A 17,946-nucleotide genomic window follows, 5' to 3' on the forward strand; every position below is an offset into this window, starting at 1 on the left:
GTCACTAAACGATTTACAAACGAATTATCAATTCCTTACCGAAGTCCAACAATGCAATTTCGGTTCAAACAGTTATATATATAACTTCCAATAATATTGGAGAAATATTTGGGTATATATAGGACTGGTAGATGAACATCTCTATTTGATTACTAGTAGATATTAATTAGTCCATGTCTTTCTATATTAATCAGTCAAGTTTCACACGGTATGATTTAGATTAATCTTTTTTCCATTAATCCAGCAGACATATAGTTTGTAATCTTTGACACGCCTATACAATTAGTGCACATATATATATATATATATAATGAAGTTAAACTTAAATGTGGATTGACTAATTTATAATCTAATTACTGTCGTTTTCAACCACGCTTTACATTAATTATGCTCATTATTTTAACGAACCTAATTATATAATGTACGCATATTAACATGCTAGTCTCAATTACCGCAGATCTGTTCTATTTTGTACTCAACGAAAACACATTAGTGATCTCTTGTAATTAAGGCCTTCAAACATTTATCTTCAGTCGATAATTAACATAATTAATTGGTTTAATTTGTTGATTGCAATACGCAGTTAGTTTCATTAATTAAAGTGCCGGCGGCTATAGGAAATCCAATATATACTATCGAAAATCACACTTAAGTTGTGATAAGCTCATCATTATGGAGCTAGATTTATTGTCAAGTATGTTGACGGCAGAAATTCGTCAACAAGAATAATTCAAATTTTAAGAGGGTTAATGTGATTTTGATGATCTAAGAAGCGTTTTTTTTAAGGATTAAAAGCAATAAGAAAGCAAGAACACACAAATTTACAGTGGTTCACCCTTTTGTTTAAGAGCTACGTTCATTGTGAAGAGTAGAGAAATTCACTATGTTCTGAAGAATGAGATTACATAATGTTTTTTTGGACTTGTTCTTTCTACATATATACCCCCTGAAATCCCTGTAAATCCCCTTATTTTATTCCGGGATATTTTCCCCATATTTTGAGATAATATCCCCGGTCGGTTGAGATTTCTGCCAATCAGGATTTTCTCACTTACTTCCCCACTTACTTCGCTTATTTTAATTACAAATCACAAATCTCGGGACAGGCCCTGTATCTCTCTCGATTTTTGTGGACTCGACCTCTTAGGTGCTCTCTAAGCCATCTCCGCTTATGACTGCCAGTGTAGTCGACTTCTTATTTTCCTCGACCACTTGGAGCGATCAACTACCTTTGTACATTTCTACTTTACTAGCGTTCTACTCCCGAAAGAACCTTTGTCTGATGTACCAGTTAGGGCGGCCTTCGTATGATGTGGCAGCTAGGACAACCTTCTTCTGATCATTAAATGTCCTCATTTATGACATGTGGGTCCCATCTAATGTCCAGATTAGGGTTTGAGACTTTTACCCTACAACAAAGTACATAGCAGCCAGATTCATATCCCTACTTAAATTGTCATGTTCTAAGTATATTCAAGGGTTCTCACTTTTTTTAGTACAAATACTAGTGGATTACCCGTGCACTTGCATGGATATGTAATTGTTTAATTAACAGTAATTTAAATGAAAAAAATGTATAGAAACACACACACACACACACATATATATATAGTACATAGCAGCCAGATTCATATCCCTACTTAAATTGTCATGTTCTAAGTATATTCAAGGGTTCTCACTTTTTTTAGTACAAATACTAGTGGATTACCCGTGCACTTGCATGGATATGTAATTGTTTAATTAACAGTAATTTAAATGAAAAAAATGTATAGAAACACACACACACACACATATATATATATATATATGTGTGTGTGTGTGTTTATAAGTTGCTGTAAACTTGTAACACATATATACACATTTATTTACATCTCTATCTTTATAAATAAAAATCTACATACTTATTCATTTCAGAGCTCACGTTTGAATTTGAGAGAATTAGGCATAACTCGAGTGTCTGGCTACTCAAATCTGTATTCAACAGTAGAAAGTGCAACGAAACAACAAATCTACTTCAAATAAGTGTAATACATTAAAAATATATATCATTAATAAGTACAATATTTATTAAAGCTATGAATCAGAAAAATAAAAAAAAAACATTATTCACATTAATATTGAAATAATATACATATGTTTATATTTCTGCAACTCTACTCTTGTATATGAAATTTTCATTTAGTTATACATCGTAATAACATTGTTCCATCTTCAAATGTTGGATATTGTATGGAAGTAACATACATTGTTTACAATGAAACTGTAAATGTCACATAAAAATGTCATGTGCATCAAAAGAAAAGTTATGGAAAGTAGGAAAAGCTCATGTAGAATAGTAGATCAAATGAATAACACAAAAGGAGAAATAGATATGAAAATCAGATAGACACATATTCTTATTCAAGTATTTGCATTCAATTGCTAACATCACACATTAGAAATAACTGAAATAGGATTTAGCAATGCCATTCAGTGCCAACTGAATTATAAAGAAATTTATGCAAGATAAGTGGGGAAAAAGAAATAGGGAATAAAAAAAGAAAACAAAAACATAATAGTAAAGGAAAAAAAATGGTTCAATCTTTTATATCTTTTATTGGTAACAATATATATGAGGGAATTTTAAACTACAACCGAAAGCAATCCCTGAAGAGTAACTGCAATATTTTAGAAGAAAACAAATATGAAAATATTGAAAAAAATGTTAAAAAACTAAAAATCAAAACTTAAGAGTTTCTGTTCAAAGTTAACAACGACAACAGGAAAGCAACAAATACTACAGTGGTAAAAAATTAAAGGGAACACAGCATGAAGAAAAAGAAGAAGGATAAAATCTCAGAAATCTCATGTAAAATAGTAGATTACATGAATAATACTAAAGAAGAAATAGATAGGGAAATTAAATAGACATATATAAAGAATTTGGTTTAGGTATTTACCTTTAATTGTTAACATCACGCATTAAAAATAACTGAAATAGAATTTGGCAATGTCATTCAGTGCCAACTGAATTATAAAAAGATTTGTGGAAAATAAGAAGGAAAAAAGAAATAAAGAACGAAAAGAACGAAACAGAAACATAATAGTAAAAGGGAAAAATGGTTTAGGTATCCATCTTTTACTGCTAACAACATATACCAACAAAATTATTAGAGGATTTGTACTAAAGACAGAAAAAAGAGCAGACAACATAAATAGTACAGAAAAGATAAGAAAGATAAGACAACATTTGTAACCGTCACTGAAACCAATCCCAGAAAAGTGACTCAAATATTTGAGAACAAAACAAATCAATCCCATAAGACTAATTGAAATATTTGAGAACAAAACAAAGACAATAGAAAAAGAATAAATACTATAGTGGTAAAAAAGCAAGGGAAAGACGGTATCAAAATAAAGGAAGTAAATAAATTCTCAGAAACTTCAGAAACATAAAAATGAGTTCAACTGGCGAACCAACAACAGAGGTAGGAGTAAAAGAATAGAATGAAAACCCTTCAGTAAAATCAGATAAAGAGCAAACTATTTTAGAGTAGAGAATGACAATAAGAGCAACATACTATTGACAAAACATGATAAGTAGAACAACATAAATCTTAAATAATCCGGACAACGTCAAAGCTTGCTAAATCACTATAAACAGTTACTTAATACATGGTAGCAATAAAAGAAAAATACTACATCATTACCAAATGAGAAGTCACATTAGACAGAGAACGGAGTGTTGACAGAACAAATAGAATAGAAACCTAATTTTTACTCAAATAGCAATAACTTATATAATATAAACACTAAAAAATACTTTACAAATAATACTAACAAACTTAATACAAACATAATCATAATAACATAAAACAGTGAGCACATATATTAACAACTCAATATATACACTTAAGAAATCATAGTAATATAATACATACAATTTTAATAGCAGTTGGAAATAACGTGGAAGAAGTAAGAAAGAAGAACCTTAGAGCAATAATGAAAGTGGATATAGTTGATGCAGGATAAGTAAAAAAACTCCAAAACAGAGACAACAGAAAAGAAAAAAAAAACTCCTTATTGAAAACTGAAGAAAAGAAAGGACATAGAGAAGATAGGCTGTAACTGTATGACAACGAAAACAGAAACAAAGTGAAAGGCAGTAAGCATGAAAGAGAAAACAATATATTTATACAAAGAAGATAAACTTTTGAGCATGTGGCGGTAGCAAATACTACAAACAAAACTTAATATATGTAATAATTAGTTGAAAACAGGTGTTACGTTGCATGATAACTACCGCAGAACAGAACGAATAACCTGCAGCCAGTGAAAAAAAAATTAATCCGTTAGAAAAAATTACCCTGCACTAAAAACAAATGTCTAAACATTCCCGACTAATATAACCTGCAAACAAATATGAAAACATGTAATAATTAGTAAAAACAGGTGTTACACGACATGATAACCAACAGGAAACAAAACCAATGAACATAAGACAGTTAACAACTACATATCCCTTATAGAAAATTAGAGGATAAGGAAGAACACATAGAGAAACAAATAAGAAAAACGACAATAGAACATCAAATGTGTAGAGAAAAAAAAAGAACAAAGAATAGATGCAAAAACAACCGAAATAGAGAAAAGAGGAAAGAAAAATCGATTATTTCAAAGACCTAAACGACCAAACACAAAAAAGAAAGAGAAGAAAGAAAGAAAAAAAAAGAGATAACAAAACCCTAATATGAAATAAGAGTAAAAAATTTTGACAGAATGAAATCTTAAAAAATCGACAGAAAAAAACACCGAATCTATTCCGAACGATAACAAAAAAATAGGGGAAAAAGAGAAAATGAAACCCTAATATAAAATAAGAGGAAAAAAAATTGACACAACGAAATCTTAAAGAATCTGAAGGAAAAAAAAAACAGAGAAACCAAGAACAACAAAGAAGGAAAAAGCAAGAAACATAGGCCAAAATTATTCCTAAAAAAAAAACCCTCCAGAAAGCAAAAAGACGCATAATAAAAAAATCAGAAAAACTAGAAAGCCAAAAAAAAAGGAGAAAACGAAGTAGAATAAAAGAACAAAACAACAAAACTAAAAAAAAAATAACAAAAAAAATAACAAAAAAAGGAAAAACCATTCGCCGAAAAAAATTAATAGAAAAAATTCTAAAATTACAAAAATGAAAACACAAAACGAAGAACAGATCAAAAGAAATTATACAATACTACTAAAACAAAACAAATTTGGAAATAAAAACTGAATAAAAAAATGAAAAAAACTAACAAATAACAGATCTGGAAATAAAAACACTAACAAATAACAAATCTGGAAAAATGAAAAAAAAAACCGAATAAAAAAACAGAAGAAAAAACGAAGCCAAATCCAAGGAAATAGAAACGAAAAACAAAACCAAAAAAACGAAACAAACATAAAAATGAATCTCAGAAGCCTCACGAAAAGGAAGAAAGAGAAGGAAATAAAAGAAATGCACAAAAAGGACCAAATCCAGAAGCTTGACAAAAAGAAACGGCGAGAAAACCAAACAAACAAAAAAAATTAATCCGAGAAGCCTCATGAAAAGGAAGAGAGAGAGAAGGAAAAAAAATAAATAGACATAAATGAATAAGTCGAGAACTCTCGCGGTGAGAAAAGAAAGCCAAGCCAAACAATCAAGCGCAGAAGCTTCAGTGAGGCTCTATTCCGAAGGATAAGACAAAAATACCCAAATAAAAACCAAAGCAGAAATAAGTAACTAAAGATAAAACGGTAAAAACAAAAATTTAGGACACAACCGAAATTTTTCTAAAACAGAAGGAGAGAAAGGACCGGACATTGTTCTAAGAACAGTAATCCGGATGCTGCTTTAGTAATATGTATAATATATTAATGTTTGTCTTGGTCAGTAATACATGGCTAGAGTCTAATTTTGGTTTCCCACACGTTTCAATAAAACGCAACTAATGGAGATCAAATACCAAAAAACACTACATATCGGTGTCACTTGCCTGTAAATATGTGGCACTAACAAAACATCTTATCTCATATATAGTAGTGTGTGTCTATATATAGATATAGAATATATATATATATATACACGGGTGTAATTTTAATAATTACGTTAATATTTATTCATCAATAGGAATTATTATTTTAACCATAAAATATTAATCCGACGGTTGTAATAAATTGAATAATTGACAAAAAATTAATGAACATAATAAAATTAAATTTTTATCACGTCACGTTATTAAATTTTTATATTTAGAGGTGACCGTTGATAAAAACATAACCATTAAAAACTCATTCATACACATACATATTATATATATAAATATATTATTGGATCTCATTTAGAATTCATACACTTAAATATAAAGTATTTGTTTATAGTGAACCATAAGGATCTGATATTGGAAATATATTACTATAGTAATAATTTTTCAAAGTGAGGTAGTTATCCTTTGATTTGGATAAGGAGGCTGTATACTTGTACTTTCCATTTTGGTTAAAGTACGTACACTTTTGAAAAGGAATAAGTCACACCATTGGTTTTTCGTGCGTGTTACGACGTTGAGTACTACTTTGTATATCAAAATTCAGTTAAGAGTTTGTTTAGAATCTAAATTCGTTCTCTGATTTAAATTATAATTCGTAGTTCGTTATAATATTTTTTCTTATAAAAAATATACATAAATCAAAAATAATTTTAATCACATAATTTAAATCCCTCTAAATTGCGAAGCTTGGATTACAAACGAAGCCCACCCCAACAAGTAGCTCATTTCCAAAAGCAAAAGCAAAGCCCATCATGTCATCACCATCTTTTTACGTACAAGCAAAACTCTCTAGCTCTTCCCCCTCCACTATAAATACCACAAAAATTCATCTCCAAAAACCACATCAAAAAAAAAAAAAGAATAAAGAAAAAAGACAAACAGAAACACTTCTTTCCCTGCTTCCAAACCACATTCAAAAAAACAAAAAATACAAATGGGTGTCTCCGCATCTTCCTCCAAAACCGAAGCCCTAACGACGTCGCAAACGACGTCGCCAGGCATTTCAGCGAAAACCTTCACGGGGGTCGGGAACCTCATAAAGGTCCTCCCGACCGGGACGGTCTTCCTCTTCCAGTTCCTCAACCCGGTCGTCACCAACAGCGGCTCATGCACCGCGGTGAACAAAACCCTAGACGCCATACTCATCGTCCTCTGCGCCGTCTCCTGCTGCTTCGCCTCCTTCACCGACAGCTACACCGACAGTGACGGCAAAACCCACTACGGCATCGTCACCAACACCGGTCTCTGGCCTTCCTCTAGCTCCGAGGACTTGTCCAAGTACAAGCTCCGGTTCGGAGACTTTGTCCACGCTTTCTTCGCGCTCGTTGTCTTCGCCGTCCTGTCGCTCTTGGACTCCAACACCGTGAGGTGTTTCTATCCGGAGTTCGAGTTGGAGCAGAAGATTCTTCTCCAGGTGTTGCCTCCGGTGATCGGTGCAATTTCGGGTTCTGTTTTCATGTTGTTTCCGAATAACCGCCATGGTATTGGTTATCCTTCAAGTGACGACGATAATACCACTTCATAGGAGAGTACTATATATATATATATATATATATATATATATAGTACTTCGATGAGATCTTGTGTTGTGTTTTATTTATGGCTGGTTTATTGTGCAGTTTGGAAAAGCTTCCCGTTCTGCTTGTTCGAAGTTTATCTGGATTTCCAAAATTTATGTAATCCAATTTGTGTCGTTTTCTTCCACAAAAAGGAAGTTTTAATTATTAAAGTGTCATTTTTGATACAATGCTATTTGATGAATGCATTCTTCTATATATAGCAAGAGAGGTAAAAGGAAGAAACAAAACCAAGGCTTCCAATATCGTTTAGGGAACTCTCACCAAAATAATTGTTACTTTTATATATTAGAACTAGAAATTGTGATTTTAATCGTTAGATTAGTTTTTTAATATTCTAATATGTGAATAAGAACAACTCCGCACTACGCACCGCAAATTTTAATGTGGATATTTACATATCAGTTTGTTTAAAAAAATTATTCTAACAATTATAACAATAGTTCTTATTTGTTGATCAGGTGAAATAACAATTTCGACCATAAGAATAGTGTTGGAACTTTGAGCTTGCGGGCCTGCCCGAAGCTCAAATTTTTTAGGCTCGGCGGGCAGGCCCAAAGGCCGGCCCGTCCAAGGTCCATTTTCGAGCTCGGGCTCAGGCTGCCCGAAAATGGACATATCACCAGAGCATGTCGCCGTGAAATTAGCGTCAACCGCTGTTCGCTGGAATGTTTTTTGTGATTTTTTTCACTCAGGCCCGACTTGCTCAAATTGGCAGAAGCCTGAGCCCGACCAACGGATATATTTTTTTACCGTTGGCGCCCGACCCGACCCAGAGCCCGACATGACCGACTCAACGGCTATTTTTTTTACCGTTGCCTGAATTTCGGCCTGAACTCGCCCGAACCCAACCCGCAGAGAAAAAAATGGCAATTGGATCCGAATTTGGGGGAAAATCAATTTTTTAACCCAAAAAATGGCCGTTTAATCAATTTTTCAATCTCTCTCAATCTCTCAAATCTCTCTCACAATTTTTCTAAAAACTATTACAATATGCTAAAGCTCTCTCTCTCAAATCGCTCTTATTTTTTTATAATTGATTCTTTTGGTTATAGTGGTATTCCTGTTGATGCCCAACACAACGTGGAAGAAGGGTAATTTCCCACTAATGAATTTATTGCGTAGGAATATGCTAATCCGAGCCCTAGTGGACGTATTAGAGGCCGTGGTCGCAATGGTGGTGGGCGTGGAGAAGCAGCGAGTGCAAGTACTACTGCGTCTGCAAGTGTTGAAATCTCCAAGAGGAAATGCAAGCGCACCTCGACAGTTTGGGATCACTTCGACACAATTGAGGAGATCGACAATGACGGTAACACTAAACATATATCTTAGTGTAAATATTGTTTATCTAAATTAAGGTGATACTATTCACGCACAACACACTTGAGAATACACTCTGAAAAGTGTCTTCAAAAGCTTAGCCAGTCCAGCAGAGCCGAACTCTGCCAAGCACAATTATGTTTTGATCATGCAACCGGTGGTCTAACCACTTGGAAATACAATCTGCAAGTAGATAGTATGGAAGTTGCGTGAATGATACCTGCATTAGATCAACCACTTAGTTTTATAGAGTATCCTAATTGGCAACGATATATTAAAGTTGTACATAATCCTAATGCACAGTTCACTTCAAAAACTACTCTTAGGAAAGATTTGTTAAAATTATTTAAAAAAGAAAAAGAAGAATTAATAAACCTTTTACACTCGGCTAGCAGTTACGCTGGGTTAATGGCAAATATTTGGTTTGCAATAGCCAATAAAGATTATTTAGTTGTAACCGGACATTACTTTAAAGGATTCAATTTAGATAAGAGAATATTAGGCTTTAAGTGTGTTTTAAGATCACATAGCGCCGATTTAATATATAATACAATTTTAAATGTAATTGACGAATTTAGATTAAGAGATAAAGTAATGGTTATAACATTAGATAATGCTAGTGCAAATACTAAAGCAATTGAGTACTTCGAAAATGATTTAAGTTTATTCGGTGATGATACTATTTTCCACCAACGTTGTGCATGCCACGTAATTAATTTAATAGTAAAATCATGTTTAAAAGAAATGGCTACTCACATTACAAGAATAAGAGATAGTATTGCATGGATTCAAGGTAGTAACCAAAGAGAACAAGATTGGTTTAGGTTCTTACAAGTATTAAATCTACCTCCTAGAGCATTAGCCTTAGATATGCCTGTAAGATGAAACTCAACTTATATTATGCTTCAACAATGCAGCCCCTATAAGGATGCTATAACAAACTATATCTGTGCAAAATTAGGAACATGACATATAGACGCATATGAATTGGCAAATTGTCAAAGTTTTGTATCAATTTTTAGGTATGTTTCATGAAGTTACTTTATATCTTAGTGGAACATATTACCCAACATTACCTTTAGCTTTAAGTGAACTTTTAAGAATTAGTATTTTATTTAGTGAATATAGGGCGGACTCAATCTTAAGAGTTCCCATCGCTTCTATAGAAAAAAAATTTAAAAAATATTAATCTAAATTACCTTTATTATATGATTTCGGTACTATTTTTTATCATAGATTAAAAATATTCTTATGATAAGAATATTTCACTATGATCATTTGGATAAATATAATTAGTTGCGGTAAATATTGAAATATATATAGGAAAATAATAGCACTAGTAAGTGAGCGGATGTTTGAATTAATGACGTCATCTTTAAGTGTACCTAAGGAACATTCTATATTCTACTTATGCTAATGTTTATAGCTCAGTACGGTCAGACCTGACTTAATTAGAAGGTTTCCCCACGCTAATCCTCAACTCAAAGAAAGGGGAAAAAATGTCCTCAATAAATTGGAAAAGAAAATTAATGCTGGATATCATATCATTATTGAAGTTGTAACCTTACTATGTTATGTGTTTAATTGGCCCAAAGATCTCAAGAATGTATGTGACTAACAGTTTTAGTTGCTAAATTGAAGAGATTATTGCACCAAAGTGATTTTATTAGTTATTAGCCAGCATCTTTTTTGTGAAATCAAAATTTTGTAAATAGGTTTTCAAAATTTGTTGTTTAACTGAAACCATATTTAGGGGGGGTTTTTTTTTAAAAAAAAAAAAAAAATAGAAACTTGTTCATTAAAGCACATTTTAATTTTGTTGTCGTTTATGTAAAAACGAGACATGTCGTCATGATTCAGAATTATTCTCGTTTTATTTGTATTTTTGGTGACAGAAAACACTGTAGAAAATCATGAATCATGATTCAGAATCATGGATAAATACAGGAAACAAACGTCCCCTAAAAGATTGATGTACGTGAAACGTCGTTACTTTTAACTTTACTAAAAGATTTATGTTGCTATTTCGATCAAATGTTTGCTTTTTTGTGTATATATTTTTGTGCATGAGTTCATGTACTAAACGACGTGTTGTTTGTTTTTTTTACAAGATTGCAGTCTTCAATGTCATATCATGCAACCTTCTAAATGCTTGTTGTTTACGAAAAACGACATCTCGTTTAACTTCAAAACTTTTCTGTTGTTTTCCGTTACACCACGTGTCGTTTCACATTTAGGGTAAACGACATATCATGATCCTAGTGCTTTATTATTATTATTATTATATTATTATTTAAGGAGTTGGGCAAAGGAAACTTAAAATGGACTTTTGTTGTAAATAACTGATTTCTAGGCATATTTGGAATTCATTAAAAGCTTCTATGCAAGTTAACTTTGGTCTGTAAAGCAAATTTTTTGAGCACCATATGTATCCAAATGACTTAATTCAACAAATCATTAGAAGAAAGTAACATAATAAGTTATGAAGTTTATTATGAAAAAGTAAGGTAAGATAACAAGCAGCTTTCTACTCTATGCAAGAAATTCATCTTTTAAGAATGAAAATAACAGAGATCACTGCGTGGTTATAGACTTAGGGTTCGTTTGGTAGAAGGATTCAAATTAGAGTGATTTTAATCATGATTCTAAAACCAGAATCATGATTCATGATTTTGGGTTCAAATCATGATTATGAAACCATGATTCAAAATCAAGAGTTTGAATCACCTTGAATTAAGAGGGAGGTGGTTTTAAAATCATGATTTGAGCTAGTTTAAAACAACACATCAGATTCTGAATCATAATTTAAAATCATTCTGTAGAAATTCAAACCAGCCGTCTAGCCATATAGGGCAAGATTAGTTGTTTCCTATTTTTGTGGATCTAGAGTATCTAGAGATTTTATTTGGTGTATATAGCTGTATATTTCTTTCCTTAAAAGTAGGAGTAGTTCCTAGAAATCAGGATCAATTCAAATGGATCCTTGTGTATAAATATACCCGAATTCATCCTAAATAAATATAAGAGAATTCTAATTCTGGTCTCCTTTATGGTATCAGAGCCTCAGGTTTTTCTAAACCCTAACTCTCATCTCCCTGGCCGCCGGCCCTAATCTATTTCCTATTCCCGGTTTTTCCAACATCGAGTCCTTCCTCTTTCTCTCTCGGAAATCTAGTCCACCATGGCAGAATCCGAGCAGACCTCCAGGGACTCATCCTCACCAACCACTCCATCTCTCAACAATTCTATCAATCCTCAGATCTCTCCCGAAAATAGTGCTAACCCTATCATCAACCACAAACTAAATGGCCACAACTATCTCCAATGGTCTCACTCCATGATGATGTTTATCAGTGGACGAGGCCGCGATGATTACCTTACCGGTATGGTTGTCCAACCGGATTCCAGTGACCCTAAGTTTAGAACCTGGAGGGCAGAAAACAATCTGGTTATGTCTTGGTTGATCAGTTCGATGACTACTGAGATAGGTGAGAATTTCCTCCTTTACACTTCAGCCAAAGAAATATGGGACGCAGCCCATGACACCTTCTCCAGCAGTGAGAATACCGCAGAACTCTTCCATGTGGAGAGTATCCTACATGATCTAAGGCAAGGGGAAAACACAGTCACCACCTTTTTCACCACCCTTACACGGTATTGGCAGCAGTTGGACCTCTTTGAATCACACGAATGGAAGTGCCCTGATGACAGAATCTACTTCAAACGAATAGTAGAGACCAAACGCATCTTCAAGTTTCTGATGGGCTTTGATAAGTCTCTTGATGAGGTGTGAGGTCGAATACTCGGAACCAAACCATTGCCAAGTCTCCGCGAGGCCTTTTTCGAGGTTCGTCGAGAGGAAAGCCGCAAAAGAGTCATGATGGGACAGTCAAATGCCCCCACAACCACTGATGGATCTGCCCTTGTGACTGCCAAAGACCACACAACCATGGCCGAGTCTGCTGCCTGTGCCGCCCGCAGGATGTTCCAGACTCCAGGAGATAACCGGCCACGAAGAGGACGCCCTTGGTGCGACCATTGTAAGAAAACTGGCCATGTCAAAGAAACCTGCTGGAAACTACATGGTAAACCGGCAGATTGGAAGCCAAACAGGGCTACGGGTGACCGTGAGAGCCGAGTAAATGCTGCTTCCATGGAGGCAACGAAATCCCAGAGCCAAGTTTCCTTCACAAAGGACCAGCTGGAACTGCTTCAGCATCTACTCAGCAAAACCAGCCTGTCAATCAGCCCACAGCCACCTGAAACAGGGAGCAGATCCGTGCACAGCAACGGAAACCAGGCCCTTCATGTAGCTCAGCCACCGTCTACACCTTGGATAGTAGACTCAGGCGCATCAGACCACATGACAGGTGATAGATCACTTTTCTCAACTTATACTCCGTGTCAGAAGTATCAAACAGTACGGATTGCCAATGGTTCACGCTCGAGAGTTGCTAGAATAGGAACCATACACCTTTCGAGCAATCTTACCCTAAACTCTGTGTTATTTGTACCTGACCTTGATTGTAATCTACTCTCTGTTAGCAAAATAAACCGGGATCTTCACTGTGAGACTAAATTTTTTGCCAAATCTTGTGTTTTTCAGGACTTGGGTTCGGAGAAGGTGATTGGCAATGCTGAACTGTGTGCAGGCTTGTATCTCCTCAAAGTAGACTCTTATTTCAATATGATGTTTGCCAATTATCAAAGCACACTCGAAGTACATATATCCCACGATCATACACACCGACTCACCCTTTTTCACTTATCCATGGTGATATATGGGGGCCAACCCGAATTCCTAATATTTCTGGGGCTAGATGGTTTCTATTACTAGTTGATGACCACACCCAGTTAAGCTGGACTTTTCTCATGAAAGACAAAACCGAAACCAGCCAAATCTTCAAACACTTTCATGCCATGATTCGCACCCAATTTCAGGCCACCATCCAAGTGCTCAAAACCGATAATGCACGTGATTTCTTTAACTCAATTCTCAGCCCGTATCTCCAAACTTATGGTATTGTCCACATAAGCTCATGCGTGGACACACCTCAACAAAATGGTGTGGCCGAACGCAAGAATCGCCATATCCTCGAGGTTGCTCGCTCACTACTCTTCCAATCAAATGTGCCTAAGAAATTCTGGGGTGAGGCAGTCCTCACTGCCACATACCTCATCAATTGGATGCCCTCACGTGTTCTTAAATTCAAATCTCCAGTCAAAACATTCCTTGCCTCCTATCCTAACTCACATTTACTCTCCCAAATTCCCCTCAAAATATTCGGATGCACTACATTTATCCACATCTACCCTCACAGCCGAGGTAAACTTGATGAAAGAGCACTCAAATGCATCTTCCTCGGCTACTCACCAAACAAGAAAGGATATAAATGTTTTTCCCCTCTTACCAAAAAATTCTATCACACCATGGATATCACCTTCTTCGAAAATAAACCATTCTATCCCAATTCTGTAATTCAGGGGGAGACAACCACCGCAAATTGGGATTGGACTTCCCTCATTAATTCGGTACCAAGTCCAAATTCCTATAACCCGGTGGACCCTCTAACCAACCCGCAACCTCCAGCAGGTTCCAGCCGGCCCTCAACTCCTCATACTACCTCTCCAGCATCACTTGAGTCTCTCAAATCTCCCAAATCATCCTCCCATGAGTCTGTAATGTACCCAAAACACCTCCTTCTACCTGATGAGGAAGTAAGAGTCTACACTAGGAGACAACAATCTCAGCCGCCTTCCCAGAATCAGCAAAACCAGCAGCCTAATCTGAACTCAAGAAGCCTAGAAACAACACAGGATGAGGTTGAAGTGAGTGTTGAAACAGTGACAGGTGGGGATCCAGAGTCAGACCTACCAATTGCTCAGAGAAAAGGAGTCCACTCATGTACTCAACATCCCATCCGCAACTACATGACCTACTCCAAACTGTCACAGAGATTCAGGGCATGTGTGACTGCTCTAGACGATGTCCAGATTCCCAGAACAGTCCATGATGCATTAAGGGTTCCCAAATGGAGAGATGCTACTCTAGAAGAATTACATGCCCTAGAAAAGAATGGTACGTGGGTCCTAACAACACTACCACCTGGAAAGAAAACAGTGGGATGCAAATGGATTTTTTCAGTGAAACAGAAAGCAGATGGAGGTATTGAACGATTCAAAGCTCGCCTAGTAGCCAAGGGCTACACCCAATCGCATGGAATTGACTATCAGGAAACATTCGCTCCCGTAGCCAAACTCAATACCGTGCGAGTCCTGTTATCCATTGCCGTGAACCAAGATTGGCCCTTATTTCAACTAGATGTGAAAAATGCCTTCCTGAATGGAGACTTAGTAGAAGAAGTGTATATGGATATCCCACCTGGCTTCGAAACTGATCAAACGCGAGGCAAAGTATGTAGACTACGCAAGTCGCTATATGGGCTCAAGCAATCACCTCGGGCATGGTTCGACAGATTCACAAGGGTACTAAAGCAAGATGGCTACTTACAGTCCCAAGCCGATCATACTCTATTCTTCAAACACTTCATCAATGGTAAGATCACTGTACTAATAGTATATGTTGATGATATAGTCCTCACTGGGAATTATGAAGAAGAAATAAGGAGACTCAAGCTTCTATTGTCAAAAGAGTTTGAAATCAAAGACTTGGGACAGCTAAGGTACTTCTTGGGAATGGAGGTAGCAAGATCAAAGGCTGGAATTGTAGTATCCCAGCGAAAGTATGTCTTGGATCTCTTAAAGGAAACCGGCATGATTGGATGTAGGCCGGTGGACACTCCTATGGATCCTAACACAAAGTCGATGCCTCAAACTGAAGAGATGGCTGTGGATAAAGAACAATATCAACGCCTAGTTGGGAAGCTAATTTACTTAACTCACACACGTCCTGATATCAGTTTTGCAGTCAGCCGTGTGAGTCAATTCCTAAGCAACCCTTCGGTCTCCCACATGGAAGCAGTGTATCGTGTTCTTAGATATCTTAAGAGGGATCCTGGAAAGGGTCTAATGTTCAAGAAGACTCTCAACCACTCTCTAGAGGTCTACACAGATGCGGATTGGGCTGGATCCCCTATTGACCGAAAATCAACTTCAGGGTATTGCTCCTATGTATGGGGAAATCTAGTGACATGGCGGAGCAAAAAGCAACAGGTGGTAGCACGCAGCAGTGCTGAGGCAGAATTCCGAGCCTTAGCTCAAGGCATTTGCGAAGGAATATGGTTAAAACGGCTACTAGATGAACTCAAAGTGAGCGTTTCTGGTCCTATAGACATGATGTGTGACAACCAATCAGCCATAGCCATTGCCAAAAACCCTATCCATCATGATAGAACGAAGCATGTTGAGATTGACAGACACTTCATCAGCGAGAAGATAGAGAGCAATGTTATTTCACTAAAACATGTTCCATCTAGATATCAAGCGGCAGACATTCTCACAAAGGCACTCTTTCGACCGAACTTTATTGAACTAAGTTCAAAACTTGGTTTAATGAGTATATACCAGCTAGTTTGAGGGGGAGTGTAGAAATTCAAACCAGCCGTCTAGCCATATAGGGCAAGATTAGTTGTTTCCTATTTTTGTGGATCTAGAGTATCTAGAGATTTTATTTGGTGTATATAGCTGTATATTTCTTTCCTTAAAAGTAGGAGTAGTTCCTAGAAATCAGGATCAATTCAAATGGATCCTTGTGTATAAATATACCCGAATTCATCCTAAATAAATATAAGAGAATTCCAATTCTGGTCTCCTTTACATTCAAATTAAACATTGATTCTGAATCATGATTCAGAATCACTGTAAACAAACACTAATTCTGAACCAAAATTCAAAATCATGATTCTAAATCTATCTACCAAACGCACCCTTAGCCTAGTTGTAAATCCACACCCTTGCCTATAATGTTAAGGTCTAGAGTTCGAATATTCTCACCTTGGGTTTAAAAGAAAGAAAGGAAAAAAAAAAAAAAAAAAAAAAAAAAAAAAACCCCAAAAAAATAAAAAAAAAAAGGGAAAAATTTTGAGAAAAAAAGAAAAAAAAAAAAAAAAAAAAAAAAAAAGACCACTAATAATTAGAAGAATAATTGGAATAACTATGTGAAGGTCTTATTTCTTACTGGATTTATCATGTTACAAAAAGACAATGATTTACATTTCAAGTAGTGGTTTCCTCTTTAATTTGCCACCATTTTAAGTGCAGCTAAGGCAAATGGACTTTCATTATGTGCGCATTTTCCATACACCTCTTGAAGAACAAGTAGTGCCTGTTAAGGTCACCAGCTTCTGTACTGATTTTTGGTGTCGTTTAATGATGTTCTGCTTGGAAGATGGCTTGCTTTCTTTTATGATATCTGCCTTAACCATGTGATGATCAGAAGTACCCTTTGATGAAACGACGGAATACGATCCAGGAACAAACTTGTACGGCGATTCCGAAGATGACAAGACATAATCCACTCTTGTCCCATATTTGCAAGTCCCCTGCACATCTAGTGTTCACAAAAGTTTATGGTTTAGTTTCATAATGCAAAAGATGAAAACTTGTGATAAAAACACTTTTAGAAAAAGGTAGATAATTAGGACAAAAATGTTGTACTTTGGCCTTTGGCTATGATGACCACTGGTTCACATTCCCCTGCATAGTCCTTTGCATCTGTGTATCCCTTTCCCTTTAAAAACTTCATCACTTCTACTTTTGGTGTAGGCTTTCCCATGTCCTCATAATACTGCCAAAATTCACACTTTCTAAGACAAAAGTAGAGAAATTTCTTCTAGTAGAATTCTATAGTAGCGTACAGATAGCATTAGAATCATATCAGGTTCAGAATAGTATGACAAATTTACAAAACTTGGTCAAAGATCTGACTGTTAAAAACTGTCTTTTTCGATAGGGTATTTGAGAATTCTCCTTTCTTCTATTTGTTCCCTTTTTTTTTTTTTTTTTTTTTGAGTTGTGGATGGATCTTACCTTTACTATAT

General features: G+C 35.5%; 2 protein-coding genes across 2 annotated transcripts in view; one reads left to right on the forward strand and one right to left on the reverse strand.

Annotated features, from left to right (window-relative positions):
• The first annotated feature begins 6,913 nt into the window (after positions 1–6,913).
• LOC21394555 (protein DMP2) lies at positions 6,914–7,575 on the forward strand. Its single transcript, XM_010107378.2, has one exon. The coding sequence runs from the start codon at positions 6,985–6,987 to the stop codon at positions 7,573–7,575; it is 591 nt and encodes a 196-aa protein (XP_010105680.1). The 5' UTR covers positions 6,914–6,984.
• Positions 7,576–17,138: 9,563 nt separating this feature from the next.
• The window catches only part of LOC21394556, a 2,039-nt gene continuing 1,231 nt past the window's right edge, over positions 17,139–17,946 (reverse strand). Inside the window, exons 2-4 of the mRNA XM_024171767.1 lie at positions 17,936–17,946; positions 17,564–17,693; positions 17,139–17,456 (exon numbers count right to left, since the gene is read on the reverse strand). The exon at positions 17,936–17,946 is cut by the window's right edge and continues 194 nt beyond it. Of these exons, the coding sequence (XP_024027535.1) occupies positions 17,188–17,456; positions 17,564–17,693; positions 17,936–17,946 (410 nt within the window). The 3' untranslated portion in view covers positions 17,139–17,187. The remainder of the gene's footprint in view (positions 17,457–17,563; positions 17,694–17,935) is intronic.

Source organism: Morus notabilis, unplaced genomic scaffold (genome assembly GCF_000414095.1).
Source record: "Morus notabilis unplaced genomic scaffold, ASM41409v2 Scaffold38, whole genome shotgun sequence".
NCBI lineage: Eukaryota > Viridiplantae > Streptophyta > Magnoliopsida > Rosales > Moraceae > Morus > Morus notabilis.